The sequence below is a fragment of the Sceloporus occidentalis genome, unplaced genomic scaffold, assembly GCF_023333645.1.
Source record: "Sceloporus occidentalis isolate IW3139 unplaced genomic scaffold, rSceOcc1.0.p SCAF_23, whole genome shotgun sequence".
Taxonomy (NCBI): Eukaryota; Metazoa; Chordata; class Lepidosauria; order Squamata; family Phrynosomatidae; genus Sceloporus; species Sceloporus occidentalis.
Genome location: NW_028317003.1, coordinates 9946321 through 9968581, shown reverse-complemented (window position 1 = coordinate 9968581; position 22261 = coordinate 9946321). Strand labels below are relative to the sequence as shown.

Below are 22261 nucleotides of genomic sequence, written 5' to 3'. Positions count from 1 at the left end.
AGAAGTTAGTGTTTGCCCTATAGAGTTAAAGTAGCCAATCTAGTAAGAGGGTAGTAAAAAAGGGAAAAAATAGCTCAGAACCAAAATATGACCCTTGGTAGTTTTGCAGCAGTTGTGGCTAACATTTGGCACTCAAAGTGCTGTTATTACATTTCTCATGATGTTCAGCCAACCAAATGGATGGCCGAGAATCATGAGATGTACATTCCACAGCAGCTGCAGTATCAATCCTTAATGATAAACTACCTAACCTTTGGCAGTACAGTTGTTGAGTACTTATTATAGTCTCATCAGCTGAAGTATTAACTAACCCTAGCTGCAATGCATGTTTAAAATAAACTACCTTGAGTCTGCAGCATATAAACTGCATCGCTACCATGGTGGAGACTCTGTGTCTGTGAAGGAGCAGCTGCCAGAGTGAATTGGAAGAGACCAGATAGAAGAAGACTACGAGAGAAAACCAAACTACTCTAACAGTAGAGGCTGTACAGAATTAAGTGAAAGCTTTTTGCTGTACTCTCCTGTTTTTTCTTCTCTGTATGTCTAGTTAACAGTCTACTGCCAACACAAATGTCCTCCCATATATTTTACATTTCTTATCTCAAAAGATGTTTAGTGGAAATGCATTACCAAGAGTATTTAAGTCACGTCATATAGATCTTTAGTGGAGTTTCACAAAAATTTTTATTTTTTGGAGCTATTTGGAAAATATTTGTGCACATAAATTCAAGAGAAGTGGAAAATCTAAGAAGAATGCAAAACTGAGGTGTTATGAGGTTTATGTTTAGGTTATGAGGCTGGGGTTGGCCAATCACAATGTAAAGTCAGGGACATGAAACTGCAAACTCTCCTGCCAACAAGAGGCATTTTAGCCAGTTTGGCTTCAGTGTGCATTCTTTCTCTTATCTCGATACTGGGCTCAAGATCACATTTTAATAACTTATATCATACTTTGAGTGATGGATTTCTTTCTCCAGAACAATTATGTATGCTTATCATGAATGCTTAGGAGAGCCAGTACAACCATGAATTGGCAAATACCTCTCCTTTACATACAGTTTATGAAGTATTACCCATCTTACACCAATGCCTACACATTCCCTTTTTAAAACAAAGCAGCATTTTATTAATCGTTCTATATTATTCAATTAGGAGAGAGACAGAATGGCCGGGAGAAAGAGATAGGCAGGTTATTGAGTTTTGCTCTTTGGATAAGGTAGAATTACATATAGTCATTAAATGTAACAGAACCCGCACAATGTATTCCCCCAATTATATAATTATAGTTTCTCCATTAAACATTATTATGTGAAAAGAAATGGGGTGAAATTATACTTCTATTATTTGCATTTCTGCTCATTGACTGTGATCGGAGCATATTTTGGCCATTGTTCATCACTGTGGGTACTGGTTTAGATTTATATCTGAGCATCCCTTGAATTTCCACATCCACCTCAGACCATTAATGGAAAAAAAATGTAATGTGAAAAAGAAACAATTATTTTATCACCATTGATAGTATTTATCAATATTAGTATATTGAATTACACTAATACTTTTCTTACAATCCTGATTTCTTACAAAGTCATTTCTTACTGCTCTGTTATACCTTCCTTTTTTGGTTGAGCGATTTTGCATAGGGTTGGGCCAAGCTCAATAGACCATTAGTGAGCAGCGTGCAACAAAAAGAAGAAGCCATCGGCAGTTTTATTAAAAGAATTTAATTCTGTTAAGGCCATGTTTGATAATATAAGATATGTCAACTGTACTCAAATTTATGATATTGCATAATAATTTAATATTAAGCACATTTTAAGATAAAATAATTAGTGTTATGTTCTAACTACATATTTATATTTTTCCCTTTTTAGGCTGGCTTCATGAGCTGGGAAAACGACTAGAATCTCCATTTTATAGCAATAATACCCAAGGTGGCCCCACCATCAAAAGTACATATATTGCTTCACTGTATTTTACACTCAGCAGCCTAACTAGTGTTGGATTTGGAAATGTTTCCGCCAACACCGATGCTGAAAAGATTTTCTCAATTTGTATCATGCTGATTGGAGGTAGGCAAAATACTTAATACATACTTTTTAAATATTGATACGATTTATGTTTTTGGCAAGTATTAAAAAGGTTGTAGCTCCCTATCCTGTGCAGCGAATGTGCCTTTTTAAAAAAGCCATATTATACATGTTTGATTTGTACTATAGAGTATCCTGTTTATTATGGAATGATACAAAAACATTTTATTGGAACTTTATATGTGCAAAAAGGTTAAGAAAGGCATCATAGCATATACTTGATCTAAAACACTATAATCAGAGATATCCTTGGAAGGGTAATTTTTTTTGCAATATAATTAATGAGAATTACATACATTTACAAGCATTATTATGGCTTTAAATTGGTGCAAATAGTTAAAAGATCTCTCTTACTATGTTACATATCTTGTCTTATTTTTCTACTTCATTAAAAAAAAACATTATTAAAATTTAAATATTATACGTTTTGTCTTTACAGAGAAGTGATAGATGCTAATACAGTGAGAAAATATAAGCATGCATAGGATAGGCTTAATGTTATCCTGATTCTAAGCCAAGACCAAGTAGTGATTAAGGTCTTTACATCAGGGCTGACTAATGGTTCTTATCTGCCATCACATTTTATCTTTCTATAAGCTACTTAAACATAGTAATGTAGTTATTTAACCAGGTCATAAAATAAGTATTCCCCATTTCTTTAATATTCTGTATAGAAAATGACAATTCAATCACTTCTAGTCTGTATCAATAATTTCCATGTGACATCTAGTGTTTACTGGGTTTTTTTAATACAATATTGGCACTAGTGCTATACACGCATTACAGATAATATTAAATTCAAATATCAGTAGACCCACTTACTTTTGTAATCTAACATTTTGCTGTTTTACATAATAGAGGTAAACTATTTTGTAGAATAATACATAAGAGATTTATTAACAAATATCTTAGCAAAATACATTTAAGGATTTTGGTTTAAGTGATACTGTTTAGCATACAGTTTTCCTTTTTTCACCAAACTAAGCTGAGACAGTAAAGAGCAGATTTTTTGAATGATGTCTTTTCTTTTACAGCCTTGATGCATGCCTTGGTGTTTGGTAATGTCACTGCTATAATCCAACGACTGTATAATAGATGGTCGCTTTATCACACAAGAACTAAGGATCTGAAAGATTTTATACGGGTACATCATCTACCACAGCAGCTAAAGCAAAGAATGCTTGAATATTTCCAAACCAACTGGTCTGTCAATAATGGTATAGATTCTCACGAGGTAATCTATGCACCTACCATATTTGTATGATGTGAAAACGACCATTATAGTTCAATAAGAATCCTAAGGGTGGACTGAAATATTAATCACTTGATTTCATTCTGACTTCATACAATGTACCAGCTGCCGTGACAACATATCTAACTCAATTGTTTATAATGAAACCGGAAGACAAATCTCTACAAAATATATAAAGGAATCTTCAAAAACAATGCCAATTACAAAAACTATAAAGTATGTTTTTCATTGGGCTGAAAAAATGCCCCTTCCTTGCACGATCAAAAATATGTATTTTAAGTGTACAAATAACCCAGTTTGTAGTGTTATTAATACATTTCAGCATACAAAAAAGGGTTAAATAAATTGTATTTCTTCAGCTTTATTTTCTGGTAATTATTTTCCAAGTTTATTCAAATCACAACCCCAGTTTTCCCTTTTGTGATCTAGTTTGCAGTGGCGTCTCCAGGTTTCATATTTAGGGGGGGCACATGGGGGGCCAGGGACCAAAGTAGGGGGGCCAATTATAAAACGGTACATATACACTATATATATATATATATATATATATATATATATATATATACACACACACACACACACGTTAGACGTGCATTTTTAACTACATAATATGCACTTATCTCTTTGAAGTAAAGACTGTGATTAAAATATGATTTCAAAATAACAGCTAAAGTGACAGTTATTTTTCATTATTTAATATTAGCCCCTGCTGACAATATATATAAATATTAGACCCTGCTGCAGATATATAGAAATATTAGACCCTGCTGCAGATATATATTAATATTAACCCCTGCTGCAGATATATATTAATATTAGCCCCTGCTGCGGATACATACTTATATTATACCCTGCTGCCGATATACATAGAAATTATACCCTGCTGCCAACATATATTAATATTAGCCCCTACTGCCGATATATATTATTAGTCCCTGCAGCCAATATATATAAATATTAGCCCCTGCAGCCAATATTTATTGATAATAGGCCCTGCAGCCGATATATATAAACATTAGTCCCAGCTTCCGATATATATTAATATTAGCCCCTGCAGCCAATATATATTAATATTAGACCCTGCTGCCAATATATTTGCCACACTGACTGCAGATCAGGGGAAGACAGTGAGAGTCAGTGCAGTGTTCCCTCCTTCTGACTGCACCGTGACATTGAGAGGTCCTCTCCCCTGTAATCATCCCCAGAGTCCCTTTGTCCCCTCATTCACTAAACCATAGCGCTCTTTTACTTACACCCTGTAGTTCAGGTATAGATCAAATAAACAACACATGGAAACAGCACATGCAACTGAATGAGATTAAAAAAAACCTTGTATTTGCAGGTATACATAAATAATGTATGGAAACATAGCATTGCAGGTATAAACCAACAGAACACACAAACCCAGCATTGCAGGTATATATCAACTGGAAATCACATGTACACTCAGCACTGAAGGTTTAGATCAAATAATCAACACATGGAAACAGCACTCCAGGTATTGATCAACTGAATAAGACATGCAAATCCTATATTTGCAGGTAAACATTAATAATGTATGGAAATATAGCCGATACAGATGAACAGAATGACACAAAACCCAGCTTTGCAGATATAAATCAATTGGAAATTACATATAAACTCTGCATTAAAGGTATAGATAAACCCCCCTAAATTACAGGCATAGATCACTGGTCACACACCCCAAAGCCAGCCCTGGTGTCCACACTGCCCATATAGAACCTGACCAGCACCTAAGTTACACATTATGTCAACTTTGTCCCCAAACAGCTGAACGTACGCCGTTTTTGTCCCATAAAGACCTCTCCCTCCCAATCTATCCTATCTACCCCCTCTCCCTCCCAATCTATCCTATCTACCCCCTCTCCCTCCCAATCTATCCTATCTACCACATCTCCCTCCCTATCTACCACATCTGCCTCTCTATCTACCACATCTGCCTCCCAATCTATCCTATATACCCCCCTCTCCCTCCCAATCTATCCTATGTACCCCCCTCTCCCTCCCAATCTATCCTATCTACCCCCTCTCCCTCCCAATCAATCCTATCTACCCCCTCTCCCTCCCAATCAATCCTAACTATCCCCTCTCCCTCCCAATGTATCCCATCCACCCCCATCTCCCTCCCAATCTACCCCCTCTCCCTCCCAATCTATCCTTATCTACCCCTTCTCACTTCCTATCTACCTCTTCTCTCTAACCCCCTCCTAACTTTCTAACCCCCCCTTTGAAGTTCACTTACCTTGGGCTTGTCCAGCAGTGAGATCGCGAGGTCTCTGTATCCCTGGTTCTGCCGGCTTCACTGCTGGGCGCCGGATATGACGACATATACCGGCGCTCGGCTTGAAATGCCGGCACTGCGAACCAGGAAGAGGCCTCGCGGTCGCGGAGAAGAGTGAGAGGCGCCGAACGGTTGCTCAGAACTTATTCCTCAGCAACCGCTCGGCGCCTCTCACTGTCTCCTCCGGGTCTATTAAAAAAAAAAAAAAGCCGGCGTTTCAATTGGGGGGGCACACCGGGGGGCACAGCATGATGTAGGGGGGGCCATGGCCCCCTCTGGCCCCCCCTGCCGACGCCACTGCTAGTTTGTCTCCTTTATAACGGCGACCAGACAAGTACACACAAGAGATATTTGTCACAAATCACGAAAAGTGAAAGCTCCAATTCTCTCTACACATAAAAAGCTACATGAAAGCTTGAGTCCTATTAATTCCCTTTTATATATTTTGACAGCTTTTGAAAGATTTTCCAGATGAGCTGCGTTCAGACATTACCATGTACTTGAACAAGGAGATTCTACAACTATCCCTTTTTGAGAGTGCAAGTCGTGGATGTCTCAGGTCTTTGTCTCTGCATATTAAAACCTCTTTCTGTGCTCCTGGAGAGTACCTTCTACGGCAGGGAGATGCATTACAGGCAATTTATTTGGTATGTTCAGGATCCATGGAAGTGTTAAAGGATGGAATGGTCCTGGCTATTTTAGGTATGTCTTTTCAGTATGGTGGTTTCATGCATAGCTATAAAAAATGGAATAAATATAATTATACACACTCTATTTCTTCAGGAACTCAGTCCATTAAGCCAACAGCATAGAATCCTGTACTAGGTTTGGGAAAACGTAGTCATTTTAAACATGCATGAAGTAGGCATACAGCTATCTATAATCTAAGATGAGACCCTATACTAATTAAGGTTTGAGTCTTTAAAGCAGAAAAACATAAATATTAGATGGACCGAATGGTTCTTATTTGCCATCAAATTCTAACACATCACATTGGCAAAAATGAGGAGCTTTACATTCTGACAGGTTGAATGAGCTCAATACATGCAGTTCTCCAAATAGTCACTTCTAGAGCTGGAGAAAATGTAAGGACAGGATTTAATATAAACATGCATATAAATGTATGGCCATTATGTACCGTATTGTCTCGGATATAGGCCTCCCCCGTATATAGGCCGCACCCTAAAAGTTTGGTGCTTTTTTAAAGAAAAAGTTTTTTTCTTTAAAAAAGCACCAAAAAAACATGCTGCCACTCTGTCCCCCCCCCCCGAGATATGCTGCCACTGTCCTCCCTCCCCGAGATATGCTACCACTGTCCTCCTCCCCCCCCGAGATATGCTACCACTGTCCTCCTCCCCCCCGAGATATGCTGCCACTGTCCTCCTCCCTGCCCGAGATATGCTGCCACTGTCCTCCCTCCCCGAGATATGCTGCCACTGTCCTCCCTCCCCGAGATATGCTACCACTGTCCTCCTCCCTGCCCGAGATATGCTACCACTGTCCTCCTCACTTACCGGAGCAGACTCCCGGGTGTCTTGCGGGGCCGGCGGGGGACATCTACGCAATACGCGTATACAACTTCCGGTGCCGGCACATCCAGGGAGTCTGCTCCGGTAAGTCGGGGGGGGCAGAGGTAAAACGCATCGTGCGGACGGTCCGCACGATGCACTTAGACAACCTCCGGTGCCGGCACCCCCCCTCGTGGGAAGTGCTGGCAGGGGAGGCTGTCTGAGCGTATCGGGGATTAGGATGCAGATCCCCTGCACCGCTGCGGGGGATCTGTATCCAAACCCCGCTGCCTGCCCGGCGCCCGGGACTGCATGTCCCGGGCGTCGGGCGCTAGACCCCGAATATAGGCCGCATCCCCACTTTAAAAACTTAAAGTGGGGGGAAAAAGTGCGGCCTATATTCGAGCCAATACGGTATATTGTACGCAGGCGACATTGCAAATGTTTTTATTTTCCTGCTTATAATTTCAAATGTAACCAGTACAATTTTGGGATGGGAAACACAAGCTGTGGATTATTATTTTACTTTATTGCGCACAGGGCGGGCCTTAGGGGTGTGCGACCTGTGCGGTCGCAAAGGGCGCCATGGCAACAGGGGCGCCGTCCGGGACTTAAATTAACACATTGTTTGTTTTTTTGTAACTTTATTTAACATACTCCATGTTAAATAAAGTTTTTTTTACTTTATTTAACATGGAGGATGTTAAATAAAGTTAAACAAACAAAAAAAACCCGGTGTTTTCATTTAAGTCCCGGGCAGGGGCGCCGATCGGTTGCTCGTAAAGTTTTCAGCAAACTCCGTCGCGGTGCCTGCGTTTCGTGCTGAGCGCCGAGCGGTTGCTGAAAACGGACGCCTCCCGCTCCCACCGCTGGACTCCGGCAACAAGGTAAGTAAGGATAGGGAGAGCTGGTAGATAGTGATAAGGGGCAGGGGGGGAGATAATGAGAGGGGACGGGGGGGGGAGGCAGTGAGAAGGGGCAGAGGGGGGAGATTTTTTTCCTTTCTTTTTGGGGGGATGGGGGGGCACCAGAGGAGTAGTCCGCACAGGGCGCGAGAACACTTAAGGCCGGCTCTGATTGCGCATGGTTATAAGACATTTTGCTGGTCTGAAGAAATCTAAATCTAATAAAAAAAATATCAGTAAATCTATCTAAAGAAGCTATCAATTAGTTTTGCAATGTTGTATGAGGTATAGAGACAGATATCCAGATAATTGTGTGTGAGCAGCTTGCTTATCTCCCTGCTGGAGATTAATTGACTGGAATTCAAAAATCTGAACAAATCCATCTTTCCTATCATGCGGTACATTTCAGTAAAAGATATGTAAAACTTTAGACTTGATTCATATTTTTTTAAGTTTCCCCAAGTTAACATTTACAATATCTATCTATCTATCTATCTATCTATCTATCTGATCTATCAATCTATTATGTATATCATCTTGTGCTGTTCCATTTTAATTAAAAATATGCTGATGATGCACACAATTTTTAGTCTCAAGCTGGAAAAGTAGGTCTTGCAGTGACTTGATTAGTTAAATGTCCATACGAGCGACTTTATTGGTCGCTCGTACGGACATTTAACCCGGCACAGACTAACTAATTGAACAGGGAGGGAGACCAGTGGGATGTGCCGGGTAAGTTGCAGCATTGAGGTTTTAAAACCCCAATGTTGCAACTTACCCTGCAGATGCCACTGGTCTCCCTCCCTGTTTAATTAGTTAAATGTCCGTATGAGCGACTTTATTGGTCGTTCGTACGGACATTTAACTAATTGAACAGGGAGGGAGACCAGTGGGATGTCCCGGGTAAGTTGCAGCATTGAGGTTTTAAAACCCCAATGCTGCAACTTACCCTGCAGATGCCACTGGTCTCCCTCCCTGTTCAATTAGTTAAATGTCCGTACGAGCGACTTTATTGGTCGCTCGTACGGACATTTAACTAATTGAACAGGGACGGAGACCAGTGGCATCTGCAGGGTAAGTTACGGCACCAGGAGTTTAACAGTCTGTACGAGCGACCCTATTGGTCGCCAGCAGGGGGCTCGTCTGCCATCAACCAATGGCAGACGAGCCCCCTGCTGACGACCAATAGAGTTGCTCATACGTACATTTAAACTCCTGGCGCCAGAGCTGCGTTAACCCCGTATTAACCCCTTAACCGGGAAAACGAAGAAAAACCGAACACGAAGAATGTCCACGAATATTCGCCCAAAGAGAAGACAGGAACAAGCGAATATTCGCGGAATACGGAGAATTTTTTCCCCCTGAAGACGAGCACGAAGACGAAGACGAACACGAAGAGCCCCCTGGTGCCCAAGTCTACTCCCTATTATCACTCACTAGAGTTCCAAACTGACTCTTGAAACAACCAAGCAGCTGCACACAAGCTCATAATCAGTGCAATGCCAGGCACCGCCTCAAGTGGTGTAAAGCAGGTCGCTACTGGATCAGTGGAAACATGGGCCACCACAAGTTGCAGTGAAGGGTACAGGTAATTCTATAATATACCAAGACATTTTAGACAATTGTATGCTTGCTTCTTTGTGCCACAAGTTTAAGAAAGGCCTTTTCCGGTTCCTGCATGACTGTGCCCCTGTGCACAAAGCAAGTTCCATAAAGACAAGGTTTGATGTGCTTGATGTGGAGGAACAACTTTGGGATGAAGTGAAACCCCAATTAGAAGCCAGGCCTTCTCATCTAAGATCAGTGCCTAACCACACAAATGCCTTTAGGATGAATGGACACAAGTTCCCAATGACACGCTCCAAAATCTTGTTGAAAGCCTTCCCAGAAGAGTGGAGGTTGTTATAGCCGCAACGTAGGAGCCAGCTTCATATTAATGCCCATGGTTTTGGAATGGGATCTCTCAGAAAGCTCATATAAGTGTGATGGTGTCCACCTACTTCTGATCATAAAGTGTGTGTGTGTATATATATGTAAGAAATTATGACCCTCTTACAGGGTTATTCTTTTAGGGAATGTGTGACGAATAAAGCACAAATACAAGCGCATAGAAAAATGTATATTGATATTGAACTAGGCTACTGTTACAGGTTATAAAACATATAACATACAGAAAACATTTGATAATAATACAAAACAAAAGGGATACTTAAGCACATTCTTGGGAAACCTCTCTCAGCTCACAGGCTTCTCCCGAACGCCATCTTGCGCAGCTTCGTTCTGAGTCTCCTGACCCAGGACACTTCTGTTTGCTGCGCTCTCCTTTCTCAGACTCTCTTTTCTCCCTCTTCTTTCTCTCTTACTCTTCTTTCTCTGACTCTTCTTTTTCTCAGACTCTCCTTTTCTCAGACTGCTCTTTCTCCTGCAGCCCCTAACTAGTCATCCCAGAATTCCTTGTACCTCCCAGAAAGTGGTTCACCCAACCCCTCTTTTCAGACATTTCCTGTATGACCCAATTATGGAGGAGACAGGTAGTCTATGCAAACATGCACACAGTTATGTTAATATACATCGGCTTCAGTTGTCTGACCCCCTGTGGGGTATCCCACCTCTGTTGGAGCCTTTGTTCCAAACCCTTTGTAATGCATTACTATGCAAATTACCTTACATTGTAAAACCAGATATCTCACCTTATAGAAACCCAAATCGTCCCCAAAACATTATGCAATAAATGTAATGTCCCATTTTAAAGGCACCCTTAATTTCTTACATATATAGCTTACACTGTTTAACATTGCTTTGTTTTTTTACAGGCAAAGGAGACCTAATTGGAGCAAATTTATCAATTAAAGATCAAGTGATCAAAACAAATGCAGATGTTAAAGCTCTCACTTACTGCGACCTCCAATGTATTATCCTTAAAGGTCTTTATGAAGTTTTGGACTTTTATCCAGAATATGCACACAAGTTTGTAGATGACATACAACAGGATCTTACATACAATCTCAGAGAAGGCCATGAAAGTGATGTAAGTTGATTTACCTCATTAAAAGTTGGTATTTGTAATGGAAGTTGACCAAATTAGTATATACAGTATATTAATAATGTCCGTTTTATAATGCATTGTTGCATAGTGAGGAAAGTTTTAAGAAATCTCCCGCATTGAACATGCATTATGCGGGTCAATCGTGATCCTTCTTGCAGTAGAAGCTCATGCTCTCACTTCACAATACATAGTGATATCATAGAGTTGAAACGCTCAAATCTGTGGCAAACTTCTTCAGTGGATAAACTGTCTGTAATTCTATAAGTTTTTATTTCAAATCAATAAAAATATTGTTAAACTTTTCAGTAACCTTCCTATAAATAAGGCATGGTATTTTCCAACCATACAATATATTCACATCATGACTTCTAGGTTGATAATGTGGCTAATCAATGGAAAAAATCAAATAACTCCACCTTTGTGTTACAATTTAGTATAAATTTTTAAAATATTTCCCGCTTCACTATGTTGCGCCTCACCAATTTCTTGTGGGTGTTTCTGCAAATAGTTATTTGTTTCATGGGTTTATGTTTGTCTTCATAACTACATTTTATTTTAAAGTAATGCTGATTGAATTAACACATTCATGGGCTGCAGGTGTTGAGTTTTCATGTTGATATCTAACACATCAAGGAACTTCATCCTGTTGGTGACAATTGACGTGCCTAGCATGTCATGAGGTTAAACAGGTTTTGTCGAGCCATTCACCAACACTGAAAACTGCAACAGGGGCCTCGTCTGATCCCAGTGCGACAACATATGCTCTGGCCACCAACTTTAGAAGACATTAGGAGGGGATAAACGATCACCTCCTAAGTTCTAATGATGATGCTGAAATGCCTTTGAGGGGTTTGAGGGGGTGAATTGAACTGCCTGGCTTCAAATATGTCCCAAATAGGACATGGAGACAGATTGACCAATTAAAACAAATGTTTTGAAATAGCAATATGCTATTGAACTATAACCTGCGAGAAAAAAAACATTGGTTATTTCTAAACTCAAGACATATAATATAATCTATTTAGTAGGTTTTTTAAGTGCTTTTGTACATAATATAATTTTAGTCAGAAAAAGTCATTTTTTAATTTTTGATCATATTTTATATTTTTTATAGTAAATTAGATGATATGATCAAAATAATGGTATCTAAAGAAAGTCCTTCTTATCCTGAGAAACAATATATAACAATATATAAGTGGGTACACTAAATGAGAGAGAAGAAAATTACAGCTACATGAGCACCACAGCAGCATTTAGTGATGCCCACTCCCCACTCAATTCCCCTGCCACTCTCACTACTATCTGTGGCTAACCCTGCCCCTTGCATAGCTAAGCACTCCCCTCGCTCAGCTAGCCTCTCTTTTTTGCATGGTTATCTCTGCCCCTCATGAAGCCATTTCCATGAGGAAGGAAACCTCTGGATAGCCTATACACACCTATGATGATAACTAGAGAAAGACTAACATGTCAAGTACGTTATAATGAATTCTTAAAGAATAATGATGACAGCTTGATAGATTTTTGAGCTCCAAGTTGAGCATTCCATTTCTGAGATAATTTTTTTCTTCATACAACCTTTATTTAACATTAAACTGTAATGTGCTCTATATGATCTATTATGCCAATAAAAAAGCATATTTGCAAATTACTAAAATTAAAAACTGAGGTTGAATAAGCATGCTATTATAAAGAAATGGAAAATAAAATGGAAACTAAAAAAATATAAAGAATGCTATAGCAACTTTACAAGTCCCTAAGCTATAACAAGTTTAATTAGAAAGCAGTTTAAATCTTCAGTGATATATAAAATCACGCACAGTAAGTAACAACAATGTTGGTAATAAACTTGTCGTATAGGTGCTCATGTGAATATTAAAAAACACTGCATCTTGGCCCAAGAGGCAAGTTTACTCTCTCATACAATGATTTGTAACTAAAAACAGAATATTAAAAGAAATGCTGATCCTATTATATTGTATTCTATTGGTGGCTTATGCTCTCCCCACATAAGTTTCCATTGAAAGCAATGGTAAAACAAAAACCCTCATAAAACCCTACTAAGGAAGAATGTATTTAAAGTAATATTCTAATATGCATTATTCAAAATTAAAAAATATAAAAAAGCACCTACCCGAGTTACAAAGTAAAGCTTTGCAGATGCCCTCCTATTTGGTGACCCAATGGTTCTTGCCACTAATTGGCTGCCTGAAGCAGACAATCAGTAGCAGGAAAGTACTCCCATTGAAATCAATGGTAGCACCCTCTGTGAACACACATTGGTCTCAACAGACAACAAACTAAGGCAGTGCTGACTGGGGGTAGGTATATCGTGTGCATGTGGATGTGTTTACATCTCCTGTTCAGGGGGTGGATCAAAGGGGCAAATTGAATTGGAAGGGGGACACCACAAACATTTAAAGGGCTATGCATCAGCCATATCCATGAATATGAGTTGCAATAAGTATTGCACTTTGCTCTACCAAAACTCACAGTATAGCAACCTAGATACAAAGACAAGGATAAGTATAATATTTTCACCACCACTGTTTCAGAATCAAATACATACATCAATGTCATCTGAAGTTAAGCACAAGTAGTATCAAATCTACAATACAAACACCACTTCTCTCTATTGATTAATTTTAAGTAGTGCCACTGCATCTGCCATACGATAACTTGATTTGTATACTCTTATGGCATCAAAGGTTGATACCTTTGTAGAAATGATAGCTCCTACACAGTACTTTCCGTTAGCTATTACTTGGCAGATCTATACATATTAATGTAATGTACATTACATACACGTGTGCCATCAGTTGAATGTGTGGTCCAGCAGGTTGTATAATTATGACCTAAAGTTATTTTCATATCACTCTTCATCACAAGCATCCAATTTAAATCATAAAATAGATAATAATTCTCAGATAATAAAGAAAAATCACTGTAAAATGGCTTTAATTTTATCTGTATTTTGCCTCATTAAAACCTATACATAACCAAAAAAAGGCGCAATGTGAGGTTATTAAAATGTGTAATTTAATTCCAGATCCATGTAAAAATAGGGAACAGCTCATGTGTTTAGTGACACAAATGTAGAACTGCCAATCCATAAATCTTAATGAAGTCTTCAGGGAAATGTCGTGTTAAGTGTAATGCAAGTATTGCTCTTCTAGCATCCACAAATGTCAGATCTAGAGAAAAAGCTTGTTAAAAGATCTGGATAGCTATTTTTATGACAGAAATAAAATATTTTCTGTTAAGTGGTTTTTTTTTATTGAATTTAATGATCCAGGCCCCTTTTCCCACATATAACTGTATATGTATCATATATAAATTAAAGGAATATTTGCAACTTAACCCCTTAAGGACCAGGCTGTGTTTTACCTTTTGTACCATTGGGACCGAGGCTGTTTTAACACTTTTGCGGTGTTCGTGTTTAGATGTAAATTTTCTCTTCACTCATTTAGTGAACCCACACAAATTATATGTTGTTTTTTTCAGGACAATAAGGGCTTTCTTCAGATACCATTGTTTTAATCATATTATCTAATTTCCCATAAAAAAAATAATAAAATATGATGAAAAATGTAAAAAAAAACAAACATTTTTTGACTTTTACCCCAAAAATCTTTTACTCCAAAAAAGCTAATGAAAAAACCTACTAAATATATTCTACTATTTGTCCTGAGTTTAGAAATACCCAATGTTTTTATGTTTTTTTGCTTTTTTCTGCACGTTATGGAGCATTAAGTACAAGTAGCGTTTTGCTATTTCAAAACCATTTTTTCCAAATCTGGTAATTCTTCCCCCGATGTGCCATTTCGGGTATCTTTGAAGCCGGCCAATGCAATTTACCCCATCAAATCATATATTTTTGAAAACTAGACACCCCAAGGTATTTCAAATGCTAGAATTTTAACTCTTTCCATGCACTAATTCTACCACCAGTCTTTGTCAAACTTTGTGGTAGTAATTTATTTTGTGTTTTTTATCGCTAAAATTGCTCTTCAGGTATGGAATTACAGCTCCTGGTATACATCACTTTCAAACAACACCCCAATATGTGTTCAGCAACATCTCCCAAGTACAGTCATACCCCCCATGCATGGGTTTGTCGGGTTGTTTGGGAGGTAAAACGCCACATTTAGGAAGTGCACATTTTTTAACTTGGAACTTTTACATCTGGTCATTCTGCCCCCATGTCCTAATAGGACCATCTTTGGAGCCGGCTAATTCAATTTACCCCATCAAACCATATATTTTTGAAAACTAGACACCCCAAGGTACTTAAAATGGCCTTTGCCACACTTTGTGGTAGTATATATTTTTTTTTTTTCACACAAATTGTACTTTGGGTATAAATTTATAGCTCCAGGTATACGTCACTATCAAACAACACCCTAATATGTGTTCAGGAACATCTCCCGAGTTCAGTCATACCCCACATGTATGGGTTTGTGTGGTGTTTGGGGTTAAAATGCCACATTTTGGAAGTGCGCTTTTTTTTCCCCCATTTCGGTCAGTCTGTGCCTATGCCCTATCTTTGAGCCCGGCCACTCCAATTTACCCCATCAAACCATTCATTTTTTTAAATTAGACACCCCTTGGGTATTTGAAATGCTTTTTTTTTTATTTTTCCAAGTCAGGATTTTTAGGAAGATACAGCACTAATTTTAGCACTTGCTCATAATAATAAACTTTATTCTTTTATTTTATTTATTTTAGTCTTTTTGGACTTTTTTTTTAACATTTTGCTGGAACTGGATAGTTCCTCTAAAGCATAATAATTTTTAAATGTTACCATGTTTTTTTTAAGCTTTTTCTTTTTTTCCTTTTTTTTTTTTTAAAATATTTTACTAATCACATAGTGATTAGAAAGCTGGGCTCCATTGACTTGTATGGTTGAATGCAGTACCTGTATTCAACCTGCAAGTGGAGCCAGAGTTCTCTAGAGGGTGCAGCCGCGGCTGTGACCGCTCTCCGGAGCGGTCACAGCCCACCCTGGGGTAAGTATTTGGTGTCGCTGGATGCCTCCTGATCGAGGCATTCCAGCGACACCATTGAAGTTTAGGAGGTGATCGTTGACCGCCTCCTAAATGCTTTTAAAACGGGCGTCCGTTGACGCCCCGCGGAGGGGCCAGACATGGCCCATCATGCCGATCTCGGTGTTGCTGAATGCCTCGACATAGGTCGTTAAGTGACTGTTTTGCATGACGTGCCTGACCCGGCAATGGACGTTAAAGGGTTAAAAGCATGTACTGTTCATAAATGGACTACAAGTGTCCAACACATAAAAACAAAACTTTGTAGTTTGCTTCAAAGAATCCAGCGTTGACCAAGAGCAGCGCATGACTGACAATTGTCCTCTAATCTGTTCTGATTTGAAGTTCTTGGGCCAGTATTTTCAAGTTCTTAAGGCATCATTTATGCCCTGAAGTGATCCTTTTTCTGATCTACTTGTATGCTTTCTCTTCAGAAAGTTTTGGTGAAGGCATGGACAGTGTATGTATTCGAGCATGTTGTCCACCAAATATGTTTTTGGCCTGTACTACTGCTTGATAAGGGATGTCCCAACAGCTTTCCTAATGTTAGGTCACCATGGTCCTCAGCCAGGTTTCACAGGGAATGAGCTGGCTCATGGCCACGTACAGTAGGTGCAACAGCTGAAGAGCCAGTTGTTTGCTGCTCTCAGTCTAAAGTAACTCGGTTTAGAGTCCTGTCAGCTATAGCTTTATAGCAATGAGTACATCTGTTACTGGAGGAAATGCAATGAGAGAAAACCTGTGATTTATGAAGAAAAAATGCACTCTGCTCCTTTGCACTTGTGTATTCATGAATTACATAAATTCTCATCATTAAAATGGCTTTTTGAGCATTTCAGTTTTTCTGTACCCTCTCTCACACATTGACTGCCAGTGTTGTGATAAAGAAAAGCATCATGTGCAACTTCCATGTTTATTCCATGAAATGAGGGATAAACAGAGAAAAAAAATGTCAACCCCTGCACCACCTATATACAAACTACTAGAGAACTGGGGGCATTGCAAAAACATTATTTGTATCAATTGTTGACTGTTATAGTGAAATGTCATTAAGTTATACAATTCTAATGTAATTCTTAAATTTAAATGAACCATTTCTATGTTTGTTGGAAACCAATTATTAATACAGTCAACAATATAAACAATATAACTCCTAGTTAGCATACCAAAACATGGCATTTAATTCAATCACTTTTGCTATTTCACTCAATATTATGCCAATCCTAATATAGTTTTAAAATGACACACGATAATATTTTTTATAAATAGTAGTAAACTACTCTTTTTTTGTTATTTTAGAGAATGTCAAGACTCTCATGCAAATCTACTTTGTCACAGGTACAGTACATTATGAGATTTTTGTGTCATATTGTTTTGTTACAAGCTCTAACATAGGTTTCAGTGGTTCAAACTGGTAACGCTCTTCAATGTATGTATTTATGAAAAACTGATTTAGATCCACCCATACCTTGCTCTGTTCTGCCTACTATGTGGGGTGCATCCACTAAAGGTAGAATTGACAGGAGAGGTGTGTTTCAGCTTTTTGACTTTCATTGTGAAGGTCAAACCCCGGTGAGCTTCTGCTGCAGGAAGAGCTTGGCTGGCCCTGTTTAATGTATAGTTAAATCAGTGAGATTTCTTTGTGAATGTTTCCTCAAAGGTTCAAAGTTTCCTCCCCCACTGAATTATGCTTTCTATAGGGCTAGTGAAGCCCTTCTTGCTGGAGAAACTTGCTAGGGTTAGCCTAGTGAAGTAAGAGAGTAAATTCCACAACTCTCCTCTCAACTCAACTTTTAGTGAATAACAAATACGATTGAGTGACATGCCTTATAAAAGAAATTTGTTATTTTAATTGATTGAACACAAATATGGTGTGGCTACTTACAGTAATCAAGTACCTTGGTAGTTAATAATTAATTGATATATTACTTGCTATGGTAGATCTCATTTTCCATTATGCAATAGACACAGCCCACTGCAATACACATTTAAAATTAAGTTAATTAAAGCAAATAACATTTGGGGTACCCCTGTGTGATGAGGTCAGAGGTAATAAAATAACCTTGAGGTTATAGACTCCAACTAAACCTCCACCTCCTGATCAGTGGGATGGGGCGGTTATTCAATTAAAAAAAGTTCCTGTGGGAGGCATGGGCCGGATGCTATGACCCCTTTCACTACCTTCGCCTGCCCAGTGGGGTGAGGAGGTTAAAGTGCTAAATAACCCTTTGGAAATACACACACCTCAGCCCATGCATCGTGCCCTTGTTTCATCTCTGTCCTGATGGGGTAGTGTTTTATATAAAAAAAATAAAAAAAAAAAACATTAAAAGCTACATACCTTCTTACCTTATGTCCCTCAGGTAGCGAGGATGAGGTCCATCCAAGCACTCTTGTGCAGAAGTAGAAGACAGTACCCCTTGACACTCAAAAGGTTCAACCAGTGGACAAAATATATTCCTTTAGCATTTATTGTCTATGCATTGATGATTAGCAAACTACTTGAGTCCTCGCCTTCTGTCCGTGGGAAAGGGCATCCAGAAAAAAAGACACTAAAAATGAAAACATATGCCCCAAATGAAATATATACACTTGAAGAGGACCCAATCAAATTGGTAGATGATGCAATTTAATGCATCCGCCAACCATTTGAGACTTTTTATTTTTTATTTAAAGCATTACCCCCCAATCCAACAGGGCAGGAGCAGAGAGAGGGGGAGATGCACTGGATGGTACTCTGCCTTCCCAAAGGTTATTTAGCACTTTAACCCATTGGGTGAGGCACAATATAATGTCTGTGTCATATGGTATATTTACTGAGCAAAGAATCAGAGATGAGGGGCATCATAGATTAGCTCTACCCCTCCCCCGCACCACAGAAATAAGGTTGTGTAAACGGGTGATCATCACCCCCTGGTCTGGGGACTTCTTTCTTATTTTTAATATTTATACACCAATGGGCTAGGGAGGAACTTGCATTCTCCGCAGTAATTCTAGATCGAATTACACATTCATGCTCACACACAAATCGATGCTCACACACACAAGTACACATCCATGCTCACACACACAAAAGTACACATTCCATGCTCATACACACACACAATTGCACATCCAGGCTCACACACACAAAAGTACACATCCAGGCTCACACACACAAAAGTACACATCCATGCTCACACGCACAAATACCCATACCCAATACTTTTGACCTGGATCGGTGTGGCCCAGGTCGGAAGGGCCCTTTCTAAATGATTTTAAACCGGTACGAGGAGACAGGAAGAAGAGGTCGCCACTGCGACTTCTGTAGTTATGCCAGTGGACTTAATTCTTCAACTCTACCAATACCTTAAGTAAGTCTACACTCAAGAAAAACCTTTTTAAGGATAAATAGACGTGCATCGTCGAAAGTAAGAACTGTTTGGTCCATCTAGTCTTTTCCCATTTTCTGTCCATCAGTCATTTTATCCCTTTTGTATTCAATTTTTTTCTTATGTTTTGTTCCATAATTTTTATCATTTATATTGTATAAGTAGAGTTTATATCAGACACAAATGAAATCAGGATTTTGGTGACTAAATAACTATAACACGGAATGGTCATAAAAGCATAATAGGCCAGTAGGCCATTCTGCAATACTATTTATTCTCTCTTTCAGACAGAATCCAGGGGGAATGGCAGCATTAATAAAAGGCTCTCCTCAATTGTTGAAGATGAAGAAGATGATACCGGAGAGGAGGAGCCTTCATCCCCCTCTCCAATTCGTACGAGGAATACCACTTCTAAATTCAAGAAATCTGGCAACAACAATAGTTCTCTGGGGATTAACTTGAAGCCTTTCTCAGGGACTACTCCATTTAAATCCCCTATAAAATCTAGTAATGCTACAAAGGGAAGGTCGGACAATGAATCCAACCTTAATATCAGGAAACGAGAGAAGAACCTAATGCTTCACCTGCCAACAGTCACAAGTCTTGGACCTCCTGATCTAAGCCCCAGGTAATACAATTATTTTAACCTATGAACCTGATTTCAAGTTGCTATGCAAAAACAACCATTAATTAATTGTCAGTGAAAACACAATATACCTATTGCTATAAGAGGTATATTCACTACCCTGGTAGCTTGTGGGAATCTGTTGAACATTTCCAGCTACTGATGTCACTAGTTATTATGAAGACCAAACTTATTAGCTTCTCCTGCAATAAAATCTAAACAGAACTGTAAAATGCATAGCTAATGTGGACAGTTAATGACTCCAAAAGTTGAGGTTGGCAAGAATTTGATAGTGGTAGCATGATAATGTAAAATTAATCTTTAATATCATATTGCTGGTATTTTTTTTAATTTTTCTATGATGATTTGAGGCTTACAAGATCATTTAGACATTGGTTGATAAGTATATCTTTATTTAGTGATTTTTTTTTCTATTGCGCAACACTTTGTACCCCAAATTGTTATTGTGTATGTAGTAATAATAGAAGAGACAAGCGCTATTCGTGCAGAAAGAAAAAAAGCGAATGCTATGTGTTTTTGTTAGTATATGGATATTTATCCTGTCTGTGTTAATATGTTTTTGACACTTTTCAGTTTAGGTGGGCTATTTTTCTTGTGAGGTAGTGTGTGTTAATTTCCTTCAACTGTTTTTTTATGGCATTGGGTATGTATTTAAATGCCTGGGGATCCATTTTGTCAAAGTTGCTTTTGTATAAAGCGCAGTCGTGCAAAACACGTCAAGCGTTCTCTTTCCTCCTTTTGCACAAGTAGCGTTTGTCTGTTATTATTAATACATTTTTTTTTTTCTATTTTTGGATTATAATAAAGATTTTTTTTAGTTCATTACATTGCAACCTGTGGATTCTTGCCTTCCATTAACTCAGAGTTGCCGACCTCCCCTGTTGTAGTTGTTAATACAAGTGTATGTTGAGGTATTTTTTGCATTTGTTCGGGGGAATGTAATCATGGGAATAGAGTTATGGAGGTAAAGACATTTAGTTTATTTGTGGACTGAGCCTACTTTTATGTGTTAATGTGTGCAGTTCTATTGAAATCATCTCACAGATCATGCAGGATTATCGTTGCTCCTCTTGCTAAAGTTTACTGGGGTTGGGCAGACATTGGGGGGCATGCTCCCTACACAACCTTCATCTTACATGCTCCTTTATCATGACACACAAAAATAAAGAATGTGACTGCAAAGAAGGAAGTTCAGTTAATATTCAGTCAAGTCAGATTTTATAAATAGTTTTTGGACATATAGCGGCCATACAACACTCAGTTTTGAAAATCAGTAACATTATTTATACCTTAAACAGAGTTGTTGATGGAATTGAAGATTGCAATGGCAATGACGAAGGTCAAGCTTTTGATTTTGAAGCTTATCAAATGAGACAGGAAGCACGATTAAATCAAACAATGAGAGGTATGTATTGCAATCAAGAGCTTGCCACCAAAATTTGTATAATTTCCATTATTTTCCATGCGCAGCATCATAATTACTGGAGTGGAATTATTTTTATTTATTTTTTTAAAGAGAGCATTTGCTGTTTCTGAAGATATCACATATATTACACATTTTCATGCCGGGGTAGAACACAGTTAGCTCTCTAGTAAGACTATAACCTTTATGGTCGGTCCGAATGGCCATCAGGCAAACACCTTTACAGCCACTTGAGCAGTCAATCTGTTTTTTTTTAGTGTTCAGCTGCTGACTGGATATACACGGCTGCACTTTGCAAGAGAGTAAGAGCGTAGTGTGTTTCTGCTCATATACAGCCAGCAGCCACATTGCATCTTTTAGCGCCTGCTGGCCTTAAAGTGCTAGGGCCAATTTAAGATGCAAGTCTGACCTTTACCAAATGCCAAAGATCAGATTAGCAACTAATGGAGACTTTTGCAAGGCTACACTAGGTTTAGTCTATGTGGGTGATCATTTTTAATGATAAATATAAACAGATTTTACTATTATTAATAGATATCACCATGGTCTTCAAGTGGACAGTATGGGCGGTTGTCCCAAAACCGCAGACGGAGCAAGAATTTACGGAAAGGGCAATAAAACCCCTACTAAGGCATACGTAGAAACAATCAATTATCCCTGGGTATCGGTAGAGAATGAA

At 38.6% G+C, this 22261-nt stretch overlaps 1 protein-coding gene across 2 annotated transcripts in view; it reads left to right on the top strand.

Annotated features, from left to right (window-relative positions):
- LOC149300781 (voltage-gated delayed rectifier potassium channel KCNH8-like) overlaps positions 1 to 22261 on the top strand; it is a 157160-nt gene that overhangs the window by 126527 nt on the left and 8372 nt on the right. The window contains exons 8-15 of one of the 2 annotated variants that reach the window (XM_089484803.1): positions 1872 to 2069; positions 3122 to 3321; positions 6094 to 6356; positions 9167 to 9177; positions 10868 to 11082; positions 17442 to 17480; positions 19801 to 20141; positions 21458 to 21564. In XM_089484803.1, the coding sequence (XP_089340929.1) occupies positions 1872 to 2069; positions 3122 to 3321; positions 6094 to 6356; positions 9167 to 9177; positions 10868 to 11082; positions 17442 to 17480; positions 19801 to 20141; positions 21458 to 21564 (1374 nt within the window). The remainder of the gene's footprint in view (positions 1 to 1871; positions 2070 to 3121; positions 3322 to 6093; positions 6357 to 9166; positions 9178 to 10867; positions 11083 to 17441; positions 17481 to 19800; positions 20142 to 21457; positions 21565 to 22261) is intronic. The other variant, XM_089484804.1, reaches the window with a different exon arrangement.